Source organism: Ambystoma mexicanum, chromosome 6q, assembly GCF_040938575.1.
Source record: "Ambystoma mexicanum isolate Mex_15411 chromosome 6q, UKY_AmexF1_1, whole genome shotgun sequence".
Lineage (NCBI taxonomy): Eukaryota > Metazoa > Chordata > Amphibia > Caudata > Ambystomatidae > Ambystoma > Ambystoma mexicanum.
In genome coordinates this window covers 690,338,988-690,357,928 of record NC_090937.1, presented here as the reverse complement: position 1 = coordinate 690,357,928, position 18,941 = coordinate 690,338,988, and the positions used below count along the sequence as shown (strand labels likewise).

The 18,941-nt window shown below is 45.8% G+C and overlaps 1 protein-coding gene across 5 annotated transcripts in view; it reads right to left on the bottom strand.

The window, feature by feature from the left end:
* Positions 1-18,941, bottom strand: part of INPP4B (inositol polyphosphate-4-phosphatase type II B) — a 3,177,224-nt gene that overhangs the window by 355,043 nt on the left and 2,803,240 nt on the right. For all 5 annotated transcript variants that reach the window (XM_069631181.1, XM_069631178.1, XM_069631177.1 and 2 more), the window contains 2 exons: positions 8,082-8,222; positions 210-307 (listed from right to left, as the gene is read on the bottom strand). In XM_069631181.1, coding sequence (XP_069487282.1) covers positions 210-307; positions 8,082-8,222 — 239 coding nt within the window. The remainder of the gene's footprint in view (positions 1-209; positions 308-8,081; positions 8,223-18,941) is intronic.

Below are 18,941 nucleotides of genomic sequence, written 5' to 3'. Positions count from 1 at the left end.
CACTGACAGTGCTTCATCAAACAATGATGCGGCTTCTAAGCACAGTACGCAACCGCACGGTCTTGAATGCATATCCTCATGGAGGTACAGGGCTTTTGATTGCATGCGGCAAACAAACGCACGTCGGTTTGTTCCAAGTGCATTGTAAGATTCTTTTTTTTATCCAATTCATGGCTTTCTGAGGCCGCACTTGCGATAGACGTACTTACAGTCTGGTGGCATTCTGTCAGCAAACAGCATGTAATACTCTTTAAGGCGCTCCAAATTCTCCTGGTTGATATTTTCTTGCAAAGAAATGTCACCAAACCTACAACAGCAGAGAAAACAAATTGACAGGCGTCGAATTGGGACCCAACAAAGTTTGTACTTTTTCAGCAAAATATACTTCGGAGTCATAGATCGTTTCTTTTTTTTTTTTTAACTCCCATGTTGATCTGTTTAAGAAAGCATCTTTTGCTGGGCATGACCAGAAAGTGAAAACTATAACATTCGAAAGAGGGGAGAATGCAAAACAGCAAATATTCGCATGCAGATATGAAGAAGGTTACAAGGAAAGAGCGAATGGTGAGTAGTAAAATGTCAGACCTCCTCTGTGTCCCCTGCCCCCCCCCCCCCCGCCACCAAGCCAGGAGTCGGCCAAGTCACCCGATCACAAGAATGTAGTGCCAAGGGTGCCCCGCAGTCAGAATGAGTGCTGCAGGAAGCAGTGCTCTCTTGGCACAATCATCTGGTCCGCCTGGCAGAGCCAGGGATGGATGGGCACCCTCATGAGTCTTCCACGCGCAGCCTTCCTCATTGCTCATCTCAGGGAATGCACCGGGATTCCCCCGCCTGGCTGTGCCTGCCCAGCGGCGTCCCTGCACCGGGATTCCCCCGCCTGGCTGTGCCTTCCCAGCAGCGTCCCTGCACCGGGATTCCCCCGCCTGGCTGTGCCTGCCCAGCGGCGTGCTGCCGGAATCCTCCCGGGTTCAGTAGGCCCGAGGAGAGGGTCTGGAACCCAACTTTTGAGATGTGGGCAGTCGAACCCACCAGCTTCCGCCAGCAAATTCTGAACTGAAAGCTAGTTTCCGTCATACACGTTAGGTTTGGTGGATGCAAGGCGGGGCAGATCCTTTGGCTCTAACTCTAAACTGTGTTTTCCCTCACCAATGTCTAAAGGAAGATCTAAAAGAAAACTAGGCACAACGTTTGGCTATTTATCATTTGCATGTACAAGAATGATGAGCAGTCAAAGAACTCTATGATCGATAACGAATGCCTTTTCTACTCAGGGGGGTGGTATTGCTTTACCTTTAAATTCAACACACTTTCCCCATGACAGATATGTCACCGTAGAGCAAACTCCTACCCGGCCAACTCTCCGTAAAGCTCAATCGAATGCGGCCTTACTATTCTCACAATTCAACAGCCACACCATAATGGTCTGGTAGCAATTCCATTGCATCAGTGGACTGAGCTGACGCCTGCTTTGTTAAACTGGCCTTCATTTATAGGTCCCATCATTTATGGGAATCTTGCTGGCCCACCGTGCTGCCTTCTCTTTGGGACCGGATTGTGCTAGGATGCTGGCACATTTCAATCTTCACATGGACCCTTCGGCAGCTGGCATCTGGCCTGGTGGCAGCTTCCTTACTTGCCATATCCCTAATAGACTTTCAGCAAATTACAAACATCACCATTCATAGTTGCCATTTATTGTCGTGTTTCGTGCTTTGCATCGATACACGTGAATGGCATAAAGATTCAATATCCGGTTCCAGAGCTGTACTCAAGCTTTCCTGTTTAGGGTGAAGAAAAAAAGCTTATGTCTATCACCCCCTTAGTGGGGGGCGGACATGCCTGGTAAAAGCCCGCCAACCCGAGCCAAGGTAGCTCTGTTAGGGCTGTGGGCCGTGATTGGCCATGTCCGCCCACCCGCCAACGGGGTGAAAGCCATTCGCACCTCAGGGTTTAATCGGGGTGCAAAGGTTTTTTCCCCCAGGAGATTCGCACTTCTTGCGCAGCCAAATACCTGAGGGGGGGGGAAGAGATGCCCACCACCATAGGGCCATTGTATGGCGGCAGCCGGGAGACAGGAGTGGGGCCGGGACTGGAGCACAAGGCTCCGGTCAAGTAGGTAAGTGGAGAGGGAGGGAAAGGGTGGGGAAGGGTATTGGATTGTTTAAGGGGGAGGGAGTGGGGAGGTAACAGAGACAGGGAGTGGCTTCCTGTTGCCCCCCCACATTAAATTCTTTTTACAAATTGCGCCACCTGCGGAAGGGTCTCCGGTGGCTGAAATCAGTGGGGGGAGAATGCCTATTTGTGCCCGCTGTTGTATCCACCTGATTGGTTGATGGCCCTTCCCCGGGTGCGAATCTGTATTCAATCCTGTTTAAAACATTTAGCTTTTCCAGGCACGTGCAAAGTGTTCACATATTAGTGTAATCAAGCATTATAAGTTAAATGTTTCATTATACTTGCAGTTGGCGCTACACTACATTGTGTTACATGTTTTATTTTAAAATAAGCTGCAAGCACTTAGCGCTGTTCACGTGTGATCCTCAGGTTTAAAAATGGGGTTGAGTACATACTGGCTTTAGGCTCGATTATATAACCTTCAGGACTTGTCATATGAACTTCATATGAACGTAATCGATCACAATTTGGCAGAGGAACGGAAAGAAGGAAAGATCGCCAAGAGTTGGATGAGGGCTGTTCCCCCAAAGACCAAGATGTAGAGAAAACCAGTAGCCTACTGCAAGCAACACCCCACACCTTTACAGAGGCCAAGGGAGGAGGAGGAGCAGTGGACATTACCAGACTGATCCGGACAGGCTCCAAGATGGAAAGAGGCAAGGACGTTCTGAGACACAGGCCCATGCCCAGGCCCAGTAGAGAAGAGCCAAGAGACAGCTTGATGCTGCAGCTGAGGAGCTGGTCCAAAGCAAACCCAGTAAAGAAGAAAAGTAAATCAACAGGGTGCAGGGGGTACACCACAGAGCCTGAACCAGGTGAGGAGCCAGAGTGAAAGGAAAGGAAAGGGTGCCAAGAGTCTGCTGAGGGCTACATTCCAAGCCCTAGCAAAGAGCATATAGAGCGAAAGAGAGAATTGCATAAGTCTGACGAGTGCTATATCTCACAATCCAACAGACGTTGGATGCAAAGAAGGATAGAGGGTGAAGCGCATGAGAGGGGCACACTTCCAGATGCTCAGAGAAGACTGAACATTGAAAATTACCTTATAAGACTTTGGCCAAGGAGGATGACCTGTGGTTGGTGTCTTATGAAAACATAGCCTGATAAACATGTTAAGAAAGGGAGGAGAAGCACTTGAATGCTGAATCAGGGACTTCCTAAATAAATGGCACACCAATCTAACTGTGGAAGAGGTGCAGCCACCCTTGATCAATTTACTTTCGCTCCTGGCTTACTAATAGACATAAGGGGTGGGGGTGTATGGTTGCTGTTTGGGGGAGGCTTTTCAGACTGCAAGTGTCTACCAGCTAGCCTTAATACCTCAGGCTCCAGGATGGGGGTTCTCCTACAATCATGAAGGGATCACACCTAGTGGGGAACTGGGGAGACCCAATACCCATCTCATAAACCAAGCAGACCCAATGGAACTAACGTCCGTTATAAAGTGAGTGGTAGTAGACACCTCCATGTAGCCAGATCTCCACCTATGGTTCTGAGATTTTCCTCAACCTCGTATAAACTAGTGAAGTGTTATCTTTTTAACAAACAGGGCCACACGGTATGACAATGACTTGAACAACAAAAATAATGACCTGCGAGATACACCCATAATCACTATAGGAGTTTATCCCAGGTAGTCCTTTGTGTTGAAAAACTTTTGAACCTACCATTTTTCTGTCATGTGGTCTGTTGATCCGACACACTTGTCCAAGAACTTGCATTCTTAGAAGAGAGAGGAACGTTTCAAAGCAAGAGCAAAAAGAAAGGGAAGAAGGGAACTGTCTTGAAGTACCTAGGAACGAACCCAAGTGGAGAGCTACATTGGCAGAAAAGACACTAACCGCTGGTAAGCTCTTCTTCCCTTTTCATGACCGAGGAGCTGGAGCACCATGGACAAGGTTTGCAGGAAGAAGGTGGTGCAGGACAGCACAAGCCTGAGACGCGGCAGTGGAAATGTGGTGTGATAGAAAGAGGCCAGAATGTGGAGCAGCGAGACATTCAGATGAGGAATGGAGAGCCGGCAGTTCACAGATGTCAGACTCCGAGCCAGTGATGGGAATCAAAGATGACGAACACAGGTGCCTGGTGCTGATATGAGACTGGAGCCAGAGGTTCTGAGAGAGCATTGTACTCAACATTTGAATGACACAGGGTGAAGAGGAGGCCCGAGCAAGTCAGACTTAACTCAGCTACGATCAAGGTTTAGAGGGCAGAGATGATGGGAGAGCTTTCAAACAAAAGATGTGTGAAGGAGGCAGAGAGAGAGGGCTGCCAATCCCAAGATACATGAACAAGATCACAGAGAGTGGATCCATGAACACAAGAGGGCTGAGCAAGACCGACCGCCACCGAGCACCAATCTAGGGAAAACTGGAGTTGAGAAGCCGAGCATGTGATGAAAACTGTGACCCAAATTAAGCAGAGTATCGAAGGGGAGTCGAGTTGAAGATATTCTCTCGTTGCATGAAACCTTACAGGAAATGACGACATATTGAAACGCTGCATTCTGACAGAGAGAGAGAGAGAGAGAGAGTACCGTACAAGGAGGAAATCATTTGAAATGCCCCCACTATAGGAACCAGAATCCAATTCCAAAACATAATGCAAACCATGAAGCACTGCACTCCGAGTTCGGTAACAGAAGACCAACATTTTGGTGGGTGCAGCCTGGAGAACAGTGCAATCTGGAGAACAGTGCAATCACAAAATGTAACAGAATCTAGAGAAGGAAGCAGCACACACAGTGCTCTCAGGGAGAATGAAGCGGGTGTAGCAAATCATTTGCAATCCTGTATTCAGGGAAACAGACTGCAAACCCCAAAGTGTGTGGAATCAAGCGAGGGAAACACTGAAATACTGCACCACATGACAAAGTCAAATTAGTCAGCTCTCTTATTGCGCTTAGTGGTGTTCTAGGGAAATGCAATGCCTGCCCCCTGTGAAAGATACTGCCTGCAGCTGGCGAATAGGCGCTTTCCCAAAGCCCCTCTTTGGTTCCAAGCACATCTTGTTTTGAGTCATCAAGAATAATTACTGGTCAAAACCTCCAGCCTAGTCATTCACTCATGGGAACAGTGAGACATGTTTTCCATTGCATAAGTAGTTTGCCCCTCAGTAATCTCTCATATGCACACCTAGGAGCGGGATCCGTTCAGGAACTAGGCCTTCCACCAGAGACACCGGTACCCCGGCTCCTGAGTGCAGTCTTTTCTTTCGTGCGCTTTCACAGCTGTCACCAATCCAGGCAGGCTACACAGCACTGTGCTGCGTGGCGGTGGTGCAGACATTTCCACTCTGGTTTATGAGCTTTTCAAACACTTTGTCACCACTGCATCAACCCTAATTAGTTTAATCACAGGGACATTATTAGGGATGCCTGATAAGCTGTAGGATAGTTCGGAAACAAGATACGTGGAAGCAAGTGAAAAGCCTGAAAAAAAAACAACCGGAAAAGAGCAAGTCCGGATAATAACCAACCAGAATCATGATGGAATAATCGCATTAATTAAGAGCACTACAAAAGTCCCCAGGGCTCTGCAGCATGTATGACAGAGTAGAGCAGACATTGAGGAGATGGGAAGAAAGGAGCACAAGCTGGGGAGCTTGCTGAGAGCTATGCTGCAGATGGCACTGGGTGAGGACAGACCAGCAGAGAGAAAAAGAGCTGCCTGGCAGCAATTTCTCAAACACTGGGAGAGACCACACGAGGGCAGCAGGGGCTGGGTCGGGCCCTGGTACAGGGGAAAATGCCTGCATGCTTGAGTGGGAAGCCAAGAAGCCTGTTGGGCTCTATGGCCCTGAAACTGTGAGCATGCTGCACGTATGTTGATGGAGGAGAGACACCCATGCTTAGAGGGTAACAATCTCACAGCCTGACAAGACCCTAACCAATGATGATGGCATTCTCGCTGATACGCGTGCGTTAAGAGGCACTGGTGCATGTCCAGGATGACCCACAACTAGACCATCAGAATACCTAGACATGATTGTGACACTAAGGCAAGGAGAAAGATGTTCTAGCTGGCAGGAGATCATCAAGAAGTGAGCAGGGCACTACATTCCTAGTGATGATCCATGTAAGCAAAGTGTTATATTCCTAGAAATTGCATTGTCAAGGAGCAAGCAGAGCAATCCTGAATATTGCTTTTCAGAGGTGTAAACACAATGTGCAGTTTCTTTCACAAATAAACCAAATATCTGGTGAGGTCTGATGTCTGAACTTGGCTTTAAAATACACATGGACCACAAAAATTAACAGCCCAACATTAGCACTTTTCTTGAAGAAATGGAATTTTGCACATGAACGGGCCACTGAAGATGAACGTGTAGCCACCAACCCCTCCCCAAACTATTTTCCATTAATTGCAGCCTACTGGACAGCCCTGATCTGACAAGAGCGCTGTAAATTACAGCTCCAAGGAACCCCACAGAATTAAAATGTAACTGAGAGCCTAGCAGGAAGCCCGTTCTCACAGGGACTCATGCTATGCCGCTGGCTTCTGAGTCTTGAAACTCAGACTTCCGACACACGGGGGAGCTAGGGTGACCATATTTTGTAGATGAAAAAGCGGGATGACCAACAACATAACAAAAGAAGGACTACCGCCCTCACAGCCCATCCCCCAATCCTGCACCCCCCCTTAAACTGCCCCCTTCTCCATCCCGACCCTCTCCATCCCACAGTATTTCCAGCACTGTTCCTGCTCCTATATTTTGCGCACTTTTGCTGTGAATATAAGCTTATTAACAATAAAAGGTTTTGCTTTGATACATTTTACAAGCCCTGCTGTTCTGTTCGTTCATTTGCCAACTCGTCTCTGTGGCACAATCAGTTAATGCATGTGGCTGGTATCTAAAAGGGTTGGGGTTCCAGCCCAGCCTGCCATGGCAAAAGTCTGTGTGTAGTTTAATGTGTACTTACTTTACAATTGTTGCCGACCCTCCCTTTCCACAAAAACTGGGACTGGCGCCCCATCTTTCCCTAAAACCCGGACAGGGTTTTTACATTTTTTAAAAAAATAGTTGGGAAAGAGGTGTGGGGGGTAGGGGGGTGGGGTGTAGGACCCAATTCTGGGATTATTTTGGCAAAACCGGGACGTCTGGTAGCCCAAGGCAGAGTTGGAATCTGGATTTCTTGTCTGTCAATGGAGACACAGCAATTAGGGAGGCGGGTACCCCAAAACATACAATTCTGGAGTGGGGCCTGCTTTCCATGCACATGGGAAAATTATGACTGTGGTGTTAATCACATATCTGCCCTGTTTTGCTAGATTGCACTGTGGAATCTTGGACTGGTTGGTGGCAAATTGCCAAGAAACTGGTAGGTTCCCTAACCGGAGGTTGGGGCCACTGGGGTATTATCAGTGGTGGGTCACTACCCCTCCATTCCTGAAAGAGCCCTGAACTGAAAAGCCTTGGATAACTTGAGGACTCAAAAAGTCCCTCCTTCATTATGGCGCTTATTTTGTTTATTTCCTTAAATTGAAAACGAAGAACAAACAAACAATACTATTAATGGCAGTAAAACCAAGGCCATGCTGCTTTCGCACCTTTCTAAACAAAACAATACCCCCGCCCCTGCTTTCTGAGTAGCAATGTAAAAGAAAATAATATTAAATTAAAATGTGAGGGTAATTTTTGGGGGGTTTTCCTGTCCAAGCTAGCTCCATTGCACTGAGTATCTGCCCCCTTCCCCTCCAGCCTGCCAGGGTGTGGTTTCATTTGCAGTACTTCCGCAGGCCAAGCCAGTCTCGCCGCAGTTTACCAGATTCAGGACTGAGCCATCCATTAGATGTTAATTAAGAGTGTAGAACATGGCCGCCGCCGGTGAGAGGGTGCGCACGCGCTATAGACCTACCGACCCTTAGCCTTTTACATTCAGATAAGAGCCCATGATGCAGTCTCACCTGTCTGCTAGCGTTTGCTGCTCATTGATTCCAATATTAAAGAGCACCGGGTACACACGCAGCAGCTTTCCCTCTTTAATCTCTTCTGGCAGCAGCTCAAATGTCTTCGCTGGAAGCCGGACCTCGACGACATAATAGTCTCTGAAAGAATAATGTTTGGGTTAAGAGTGACTAATAGGTATTTGCTCAACTAAATGTCTTCACAGCCAGCGACGAATGTCAGATGCGGCCTACTGGCAAAAATCAGTGATGTTTCATGGGTAGACATTGAGCAGGCTTGGGTTCATATTGCATAAGGAAAAAAGATATACACTTGCTTATCTGGATAATTTGCACGTTTGCTGTATAAACTGAATGAATATTGCAGCACAAAAAAAGAGGTAAGAAACAGTCACAGTTCAGGAATAATGCAAGAAAGGAAGGGCCGAAAAACAATCTGAGCATTGTACCAGAGGAAGTTTGCTAATGTAAGCTAAAGCAGACGCCAATTAAACAATATACATGAAAATCTATGAATCCTGTTCGTGCGGCCAGAGCTAAATTACTGCTAATATAATTAATGTGGAAGCTCCATGGACCTTGGAGGCAAGACATGGCAGGCTTGCCTTGTGTCTCGCCCTCAAATGTCTAAGAAAACAGAGCACCAGAATATGTAAGTGGGCAAACAAAACAACGCGTCAAACTAAACAATTTGAAAAACCGAACAAAATTTTAAGATACTTGAAAATGAATAAGAAAAAAACGTACAACATCCTACTATGATCAGAATTAACACTGGTCTCATGAAAAGAACTGGAAGCCAAGTATGAGAGATTGCTCATGGGAGCTGGCAACAGTGCATAGCCTTTCCAGACACAGTGTATTCCCCGAGCATACACGGCAAAGAGATGAATGGGGATCTGCAACCTTTCGCTTGCCAGTTGTTTTGACTAGAAATCTAATCAGCCCTATACAGTATAATCAATGGTGAGAGGCCATGGAGCAGTAGTGCAAAACAGCGGGAGGTCCTCAGTTCACAGACACCAGGCAGTGAAGCAGAAAAGTGCCTAACCTGATACATTGGAAACTCGGTAAAGAAGATATTATGTCATGTGAACATTCAAACCTGGGCCAGGAAGGAGCATTAGCTTGCTATTTGTTAGGCAGAATCATATGCAGTACCCTTTGGGAACACCACACACAATTAAGACTACAAGTGCAAGTACAAATTCACCTTTGGTACAAGCCTGTAATACACAGTAAAGTAGTAGTGATGGCTGAGCAGCCAGACTTTTCTCAAGAGTAAGGGAGCAGTATCAGAAGTTACACAAAGGACAGCAATTGCGATGGTTCAAACAAACACTGACTCAAGGTTTCTGAGTAAATGAATATACATTTATTTACACAATAATTTGTAAAACAGTTCACTAAGTAAAGCAGCAGAAAAAAATCACAATCTTAATATACTACATAACACTCAATCAATTCTGGACAAGTTAAGCTCAAAAGGAAGTGTGAGCAAAATGGCACTCCAGCAATTTAAGAAGGGAGGGAAAGACAAGGTTATACAAAATTAAGCAGCAGCAACAAGTAAGTAGGCAGTGCAATCTAGAAAAGGCTTATTACAATGAGGATTCAAATCAATAGGCCTTGGCCAATGTTGATGGTTCAGAGTCTGTGCAGAGGATCACACAGTTCAGAGCAGTTCGCGGTTAAGTTTTTGCCAAGAATTTGAAACGTAGTTGGTCGGAAGAAAAGTTACATAAAAGAGTAGTGAAGGACAAGCCCTCGGATTGGCAAAAGATTTAAAACACTTTCACTGCGGTCGGTCGGAATGAACAACCAGGTTTCAATAGTACCTTAGAAGAAGAACAATGCTGTAGCTGCGGCAGAAGTTCCCGGCAGATCCTGCAGGCTCACGGTTCCTGAAGTGACTGTCGGACTGACACGAAGGAGGAAGACTGGAGGGTCCTGCACTGCCCAGGGAAGAAGCCAGCAGCAGAGCAAAACAACAAATAAAAGGTGCGCTCCTTAAAACCTAAACAGGGACCGGTCCTCCTGGCTATCCGGTTCGCTGCAGCGATGCACAGCAAATTCGACCAGGGGATGGAGGCCTTGCTTGGTATTTGGCAGACTGGTAGGTCCCACAAGCTCAAGGTAAGAAGATTCCTTGCAGATCTTCTCTGCCGTCGAAGTTTAGGAGATTCAGACCCGCAGCAGGGCTTCACCGGGAGGTTCAGTTGTTGCAGCAGTCCTCTTCCTTCAGCTTCTCTTCGGTTCTCTCGATCCAGTGGCGACTCTGCCTTCCAAGTCCCAGAGACATGCTTTTTATGCAGTTGTCCCCCCATTCACACAGCCTGGCTGTCAATCACACAGCAGGGAGGCTGTCCAGGCAGGACAGTCACCTAGCATAACAAACAAGAGTGTGACTGGGGTCTCCAAGGACCTAAAACCCCTCCTTCACATCCTGTCTGCCTAGACTCTCAGGCGCCTAAGGAGGGCTTCTGTGCAGAAGCCCGCCAAAGGACAGCAAACAAAGGAACCAAACCTGGTTTGGCACGCAGAGTAAACCACGAGAAAGACCTTTACAAAAAGAAATGGCGAATAAACCCAGCCGGAACCAAATAAAAGTAAATGGGGTCCAGCGGATTAAAGTTCAAAGCTACTAACTTAGCCTAAAACAGTAGCAAGGCTATTTTCATAGACCGCGGTAGGAAAAATATGGTAGATACCACTGCCACCAGCCAAATCTTAAAGAAAGGGTAACAAAATAATGTTCCATGAGAGACAGACAAAAAGTGATAACTATTAACCCTTTCCAGTACTCTATGTAAAATAGTTTGTACTGGGTCTGTGAATTTAAAAAGACACTATAAAGTCAATGCCAACTTTACATGTTCTGGGAGACAGTAGTCAGTCCCAGAAAATGTAGTTTAAAGTGGGAAGTCTGAAAAGACAACCCGGTGTCACTGCACTGAAGGTGCTGTGTGACACACAGTAAAAAGATGATGCCTATGGAGTAGGTGAGGCTCCACAGTCTATGAACACAAAAATGTTAAACACACAGCAAAACACATGTAAGAGTGGGGAAAAAGGCTCACACTCTTACCAGGTGAAAAAAATTAATCCTAGAAATCCAGCAAAGCTGCTGAGGGACTCAGTAGGTAAGGGAAATTAGCCATTCTGGAGAATTCTCCCTAATACCCCCTCCCTACCCCCCAGACTAAGGGACAGAAGGATTTAATCCGCTCCTGGATGAATCTCTTCACTCTAGTCAGTTATAAACATCCTAGTGAGACCATCAGCATTTTGGTGGTGACATCCTGACCTGTGCTCAATAATGAAATCAAACCCTTGCAGGCAGATCGACCATTTTAGTAGTTTTGGGTTCTCCCCTTTCATTTGCATTACCCATCTCAAGGGCTGGTGGTCTGTCTGAATCACAAAAGTAGATCCATACAAGTATTGTCTAAACTTCTTCAGAGACCACACAATGGCAAAACACTCTTTCTCTACGGTTGCCCACCTTGTTTCTGGTTCCTTCAGTTTCCTACTGATGAAGCATTTGGGGTGCTTCCTACCTTTCCCATCCAGTTGACTAAGGACTGCACCTATACCTGTATTGGATGCATCGTTCTGCACAACGAAGGGTTGGTGATGATCAGGAGCTCTTAGGACAGAGCTTGACAAAGGGCTTTCTTTAGGTTTTCAAAGGCTTGAGTGCACTCCTCATTCCATCTAACCTTTTTAGGGAATTTTGGACAGGAGTCTACATTCAAAGGAGAAGCTATCGAGCCATAGTTCTCAATAAAATTCCTGTAGTACCCAGTGAGACCTAGGAAGGCTCTCACTTGGGTTTGAGTAGTAGGGGTGGCCTAGTTTTGTACAGCTTGTACCTTGCTAGGCAATGGCCCTATTTCATCTCCTCCTACCTCATGACCAAGGTAGACCACTTTGTTCTGACCAATTTGACATTTGCTTGCCGTTATGGTCAGATGGGCCTGCTCAAGAGCCTGCAAAACATATCCTAAGTGATTAACATGTTCTTTCCAAGTAGGGCTGAACACTGCAATGCCATCCAAGTATGCCATGCAGAAGTCCTCCATCCCATTCAGAACATGATTGACCATCCTTTGGAATGTAGCAGGTACATTCTTTAATCCAAAAGGCATAACCTTAAACTGGTAGAGGCCTGCTGGGGTTGAAAATGCGTTTTTCTCCTTGGCATGGTCTGTCAGGGCTATTTGCCTGACATCAGATCAAATGTACCTTTACCAGTCATTTGGTGGAAAACCAAATGGTCGAATGACCATTTGATCGATGTAAAATGGTGGAAAAAAAAGGTAGAATATTTTTTTATATTCCCACCCCAACACCCCTTTTTCTTTATTAAAAAATATTTTTTAAGCAACCAAACTAAAAAAAATATTAAATAAATAAATAAATTCGACCTTTTTTTTCCGACCATTTTGATTCGATCAAATGGTCCTTCGACCATTTATTTTCGACCAACTGACCGGACACCCAAATGTACTGAGGTACTTGGCTGCACCAAGTTTATCCACCAGTTCATCTGTCCTTGGTAAAGGATGGGCATCAGTCTTAGTGACTGCATTTAGAGCTCTATAGTCCACACATAATCTCAACTCCTTTGATCCTGCCTTTGGTACTAGAACAACTGGACTAGACCCTGGACTTGTAGAGGGCTCTATAACACCTAGATCAAGCATCTTGTTAACCTCTTCCTTTATGTGGGATCGTACATGTTCTGACATTCTGTAACCTCTGCTTTTCATAGGTAAACAGTCACCAGTGAAAATGTCATGCTGGCCCCATGGGGTCAAGCCTGGTGAAATTGAAAACAGGGAGGCAAAGTTATTTAACAGAACTTTGCACTCCTCCTGTTGTTCAGATGTCAGATTAGAAGAGAGATTAACTCCTATGTTCTCATCTAAAAGTTGGCCTCTGAGTAGGTCAGGTAGAGGTTCACTCTCCTCCTCTTGAGTTTAAGCGAGAAGCAAAGCTTCCACTTTTGATCTCGAGACATATGCCTTCAAACGGTTGGTGTGAAAGACTCTGGGTGCCTCCTTAGGTCTGCCTAAATCCACCAGAGTTCACCTCTCCAAGTTTGCCCACAACCTTGAAGGGTCCTATCCATTTGTCCTGCAAGGCCCTCTGCCTTGTTGGCACCATAACTAGTACAAGCTGGTCTTGAGTAAACTGAACCATGTTGTCCTTCTGGTCATGCCAATGTTTGACCAGAGCCTGACCTGCTTTCAGGTTATCACTTGCTTCTGCCATCTTGTGTGACATTCTCCTCCAGAGACCTATCACATAGTCAGTCACTCTGACTGGCTTGGGGGAAGTAGCACTCTCCAACCCCTCATTAATCAGGGCCAATGGACCTCTCACTGGATGGCCATAGAGAAGTTCAAAGGGACTGTATCCAACTCCCTCCTGAGGGACTTCTCTATAAGCAAAGAGAAGGCATGGCAGAAGAAGGTCTCACTTTCTTTTAAGGTGTTCCTCTAAAGCACCTATCATGCTCTTCACAGTATGAATAAACCTCTTTTTTCCACATGGCCTGCATGTAGTGGGACATAAAATTGGGTCCCCTGTCGGATATCACTTCCTTAGGAAACCCTACTCTGGTAAAAATACCAGGTAGAGCGTTAGCCACAGCCTGAGCCGTAACAGTGCCCATAGGTATTGCTTCAGGATACTAGTAGCATGGTCTACTACAACCAGGATAAACCTGTTTCCGGAAGGGTGGTCGGTCAAAAAACCGAAAACAAAATATTGAATCACCAAAATCCCGAATCCGAAATCTCGAAAAAAAAAATCTTGAATTATTTATTTATTTATATGTATTTGTGGGTTCAGGTAAGTATAAAAAAAGGGTAAAATAAAAAAAAAAGAAAAAAGGGGGGTTGGGGGGGAACCCCCCCATTTCGAAATAAAAACGTATTAAAAAAAAAAATCGAGATTTCTGTTTTCGATATTTTGGATTCGAGATTTTTGTTTTCGATATTTTGTAATTCGGTTTTTTCACTATGAACCTTCCGGAAGACGTGGGAGGGTCTAGGGAAAAAACAATGTTGATTCCCACTCTCTCAAAAGTAACTCCCACCACTGGGAGAGGCACCAAGCGTGCCACATTCTTGGCTCCACTCTCACGAGAGGTTTGTCAAGTGTGACAGCTCCTACAGAATTTGTCAACTTCTGAACCCATCTCAGGCCAGTAGAAGTATAAGGAGAGCCTTTCTTTGGTCTTTTTGAAACTCAAATGACCAGCCAAATGTATCTCATGGTCCAACTGCAGGAACTGGAGTCTGTTTTCTAAGGGCACTGCAAGTCTTTTGCATTCCCCAGGGATAGAGGCAGTCAGTTCACTGCAGAAAAGGCCATCTTCCCAGTGCAACCTATGGTTCCCAGCTTCTTGCCCATCAAGCTGAGAAGCTGCCTGTTGTCGAAGACCTTCAAGAGTAGGACACTCACTTTGTCCTCTGCTGAAGTCTGCCCTGTTGGGTCAACCTTCGGCCAGTAAAGACTGCAGCTCAGGATGGTCAACAGGATCCAGATCTCCAACTAGAGTTATGTCTTCTTCCAGATCTGACTCTTCAGAAGCTAGCTCAACCACGCAGGGTTGTACCTCACACTCAGCCTGAGCAGGTGGAGGAGTCACAGGTGTGACTTTGGACAATCTTGGGGATGTCCAGGTTGGTAACACAGGGGTGCTATCTGCTTTCTTCTTGGAGGTCTTGCATTTCCCCTTTGCCTCTTTCTTTCCTGAAATAGCAGTGAGTAATTCCTGTGGACTGGGAGTGATAGCTTTCTCTATCATTTCCCCCGGAGAGCCTCTCAAGGTCCTCTCCCTTGCAGGCCAAGTGAGCTCATGTTTCGTCTTACTGGGAGTCCTGGGGGTACTAGACACAACTCCAAGAGTTTTCAAGTCATTACCCAACAGGACTCTCCCAGGCACTTCACTATGCACACTAACAGGTATCTTGACAGTCATGTCATTGCACTGGATGAGAGCTGGTAACTGGGGAAGCATTTGCACAGGGCCTCCAGCTAACTTGGTTAGGTGTTTGGGTGCCTTAGCAACATCCTCCACCTTGAAAAATGGTTCATTAACCACAGTTATGCTGGCTCCAGTGTCTCTGATGGCAGGAGTCTCCTGACCATTTACAAGAACACTATCTTTATAATACTATTTAGTATTATCTGGGATGGAATTATAGACACCTTCTACCACCTAGCTGCAAAAACATGGAACAACATCCCAAAAGAAATAAGAAACACCCAAGATCACCTAAAATTCAGGAAATCACTAAAAACCTGGCTCTTCAACACCACTGACTCAAACTAATAACGGTAACAGAGAAAAGGATGACTAAACTGGAAAGGACATGGACAGCCCCAGAAATGACCAAGTTGCTCCCACGGCAGCTCGACGGGTTACACCGGATAGACTGGAACTCAGGCGACAAACATGGAGACCGAGTCAACTACTCCACCCGCCCCTTAGTTAGCACCAGGTACCTCAGTGTTGTGGAATCACCGAGATATTGGCAATAGCACACAACCTGACCTGTTAACATGGGCAGGTGCACTGGCCACAGGAGTATGAAGCGAGAAAAGGTGGGGATATGCGAGAGCCTGATAGAGGCGGGGACCAGAGGAGTAAAGAACCTTGAATGTCAGAGGGACCCAGACCAGCACAGTCGCATCAGGGGAGACCACACAAGCCCAACGCCTCAATTCAGAATAGAGATGCCAACTAACCAAATCCACTAACAATTTCCCCTCTACATACATCTATCCCATTCTAAACCAACACAACCAAAACCTCCAGCACAACAAACCGCACAAACTTCACTACATTGCGACAACAAAACAAAAAGACGCATAGACTCGCACAACAGTACACAACGACTTCCGGCCGCAAACACAGCAGGCCCAGCCAACGGACCCACCAGGCTGAGGCCGCCAACAGCACATCACTGCTCCCTTGCACTTTTCCTGCTTCCTCCGACTAACTCAACCTCCCCTCCTCTTTCAGAGCCACCAGAGCGCCAGGGTACCACTCCGGTGGCGATAGTGCGTGGTACAAATGTCCTTTAACATTAACATCTAAATCCTGTTGTTCCCACAGACCCAGGGACAATGAAGAAACACTAGCTGAGACTCACGTGTGTTCATCAGTCAGTAGGTGAAAGTTTCCACTTGCCATAGGTACTTCTTCCTCTGGGGAGAAGGCTAAGGAGACATTGTGGACCCCTGAAGGTTTACCCTTACACCTGGGATCCCCTTTGACATGGTCAGTTGACCCACAAACATAACATTTCCCAAATGTTTTGATGAATGGGGGTTTGTTCTGACCTCCATTTGGTTTGGGTCCAGATGGTACACTAGCCTGATTCGGTTTCCCTTGGGGTTTACCCTTATGTTGTTGTTTGGGGCCTCTTTTGGATGGGAGGTATTAGAATTCTCCTTGTTATCTTTCTTTGGCTGCTTCCCCTCCTTCTTATTCTGAGTTGCCTCAGAATCCTTGTGAGTAGCCCTGTTGGCAACCCACAAGTCAGCATCCTTAGCTAACTTCTTTGGATCCATTGCCTTAAAATCAGCCAAGTGCTGTCTGAGCTCTGGAGATCAGGCATCATAAATTGACTCCAACATAACAAGATTTCTCATACCTTCACAAGTGTTTACTCTGTAACCCTTAACCCAACCATCTAAGTTCTTCAAACATTCACATACCCAGGTAGCCCAAGGGGTACCGTCATGCTTTTTGAGTGTCCTAAACCTCCTAAGGTACTTGGAAGGTGTCTTCCTAAATCTAGCGATTAAAGCTAGCTTCACACACTCATAATCCATCCTATCCACCTCCCCCAACTCCATCACAACATCAGATGCAACAGTCGGTAGCCTAGAGAAGAGCCAAGGAAGCAACTGATTCCCTGTAATGTCTTGAATCCAATGGTTATACTCAAACATTGCTAACCGATCCAAAATATCAAGCTTAGCCTCATACATACCAACAATTTCTTTAGGCATACGGGGTCTCTTAAGACTGGAATACCTAGAAGACTCTGGGAGAGAAGCATTTTCAATAGAAAACTTATTCATTTCTAAGGCATGGTTCAACTCCATTTCTCTGAGCTTAAGTTCTTGATGCTTTTTTCAGTTTGAGCATTAATATGTTTGAATTCCAATTCAAGCCTCATCTTTCTAGAGCAATGAATTCAAGACTAAGTATAGGACTTGATGGGGTCCCAGTAGACAAAGGTTGAGGTTGTTGAGCAGGTACAGGAGCAGTAAGGCCTACATTGTGAGACACATCTGCCTCATCTAACTCATCCATAATAACTGACACATTATCATCCATATCATTTTCCACATTTGGTAGAGAGTCCGGTATTTCAGACCCACTCTCCAGACTTTGTTTCTCTAACAACCTTTCAATTAATTCTGACTTTTTCCCTTTAACAGACACATTCCTTTCTCTAAAGTTTTCAGATAATCCACAGTGTAACTAAGGAGGGTTTCCTGACTGTAACTTTCCAGATCAGACATGATTAAAATTAGCTTTTTAGTGTTGTTTAGCCTTGTGGTTAGTTGATCCAAGGTAATAGAAGCACTCCAAGTGTAATTACTATACTTTATCCTCACCACTGTACACCAGTGTTAGGCAGAATCATATGCAGTACCCTTTGGAAACACCACACACAATTAAGACTACAAGTGCAAGTACAAATTCACCTTTGGTACAAGCCTGTACTACACAGTAAAGTGCTAGCGATGGCTGAGCAGCCAGACTTATCTCAAGAGTAAAGTGATCATTATCAGAAGTTATACAAAGGACAGCAATTGCTATGGTTCAAACAAACACTGACTCAAGGTTTCTGAGTAAAAGAATATACATTTATTTACACAATCATTTGTAAATTAGTTCCCTAAGTAAAGCAGCAGAAAAACAATCACAATCTAAATATACTACACAACACCCAATCAATTCTGGACAAGTTAAGCTCAAAAAGAAGTGTGAGCAAAATGGCACTCCAGCAATTTAAAAAGGGAGGGAAAGACAAGGTTATACACAAATTAAGCAGCACCAACAAGTAAGTAGGCAGGGCAATCTAGAAAAGGCTTACTACAATGAGGATTCATATCAATAGGCCTGGGCCAATGTCAATGGTTCAGAGTCTTTGCAGAGGATCACACAGTTCAGAGCACTTCACGGTTACGTTTTTGCCAAGAGTTTGAAACGAAGGACAAGCCCTCAAATTTGCAAAAGATTTAAAACACTTTCACCACGATCGGATGGAAAAAACAACCGGGTTTGAACAGTACCTTAGACAAAGAAGAATGCTGTAGCTGAGGCAGAAGTTCCTGGTAGATCCTGCAGGCTCACGGTTCCTGAAACGACTGTCGGACTGACACGAAGGAGGAAGACTGGAGGGTCCTGCACTGCCCAGGGAAGAAACCAGCAGCAGAGCAAATCAACAAATAAAGGTGCGTTCCTTAAAACCCAAACAAGGTCCGGTCCTCACGGCTATCCGGTTCACTGCAGCGATTCACAGCAAATTCGACCAGGGGAGGGAGGCCTTGCTTGGGGTTTTTCGCGAACTGGTTAGTCTCACCAGCTCAAGGGAAGAAGATTCCTTGCAGATCATCTCTGCCGTCGAAGTTTAGGAGATTCAGACCCGCAGCAGGGCTTCACAGGGAGGTTCAGTTGTTGCAGCAGTCCTCTTTCTTCAGCTTCTCTTAGGTTCTCTCGATCCAGTGGCGACTCTGCCTTACAAGTCCAAGAGACTTGCTTTTTATGCAGTTTTCCCCCAATCACACAGCCTGGCTGTCAATCACACAGCAGGGTGG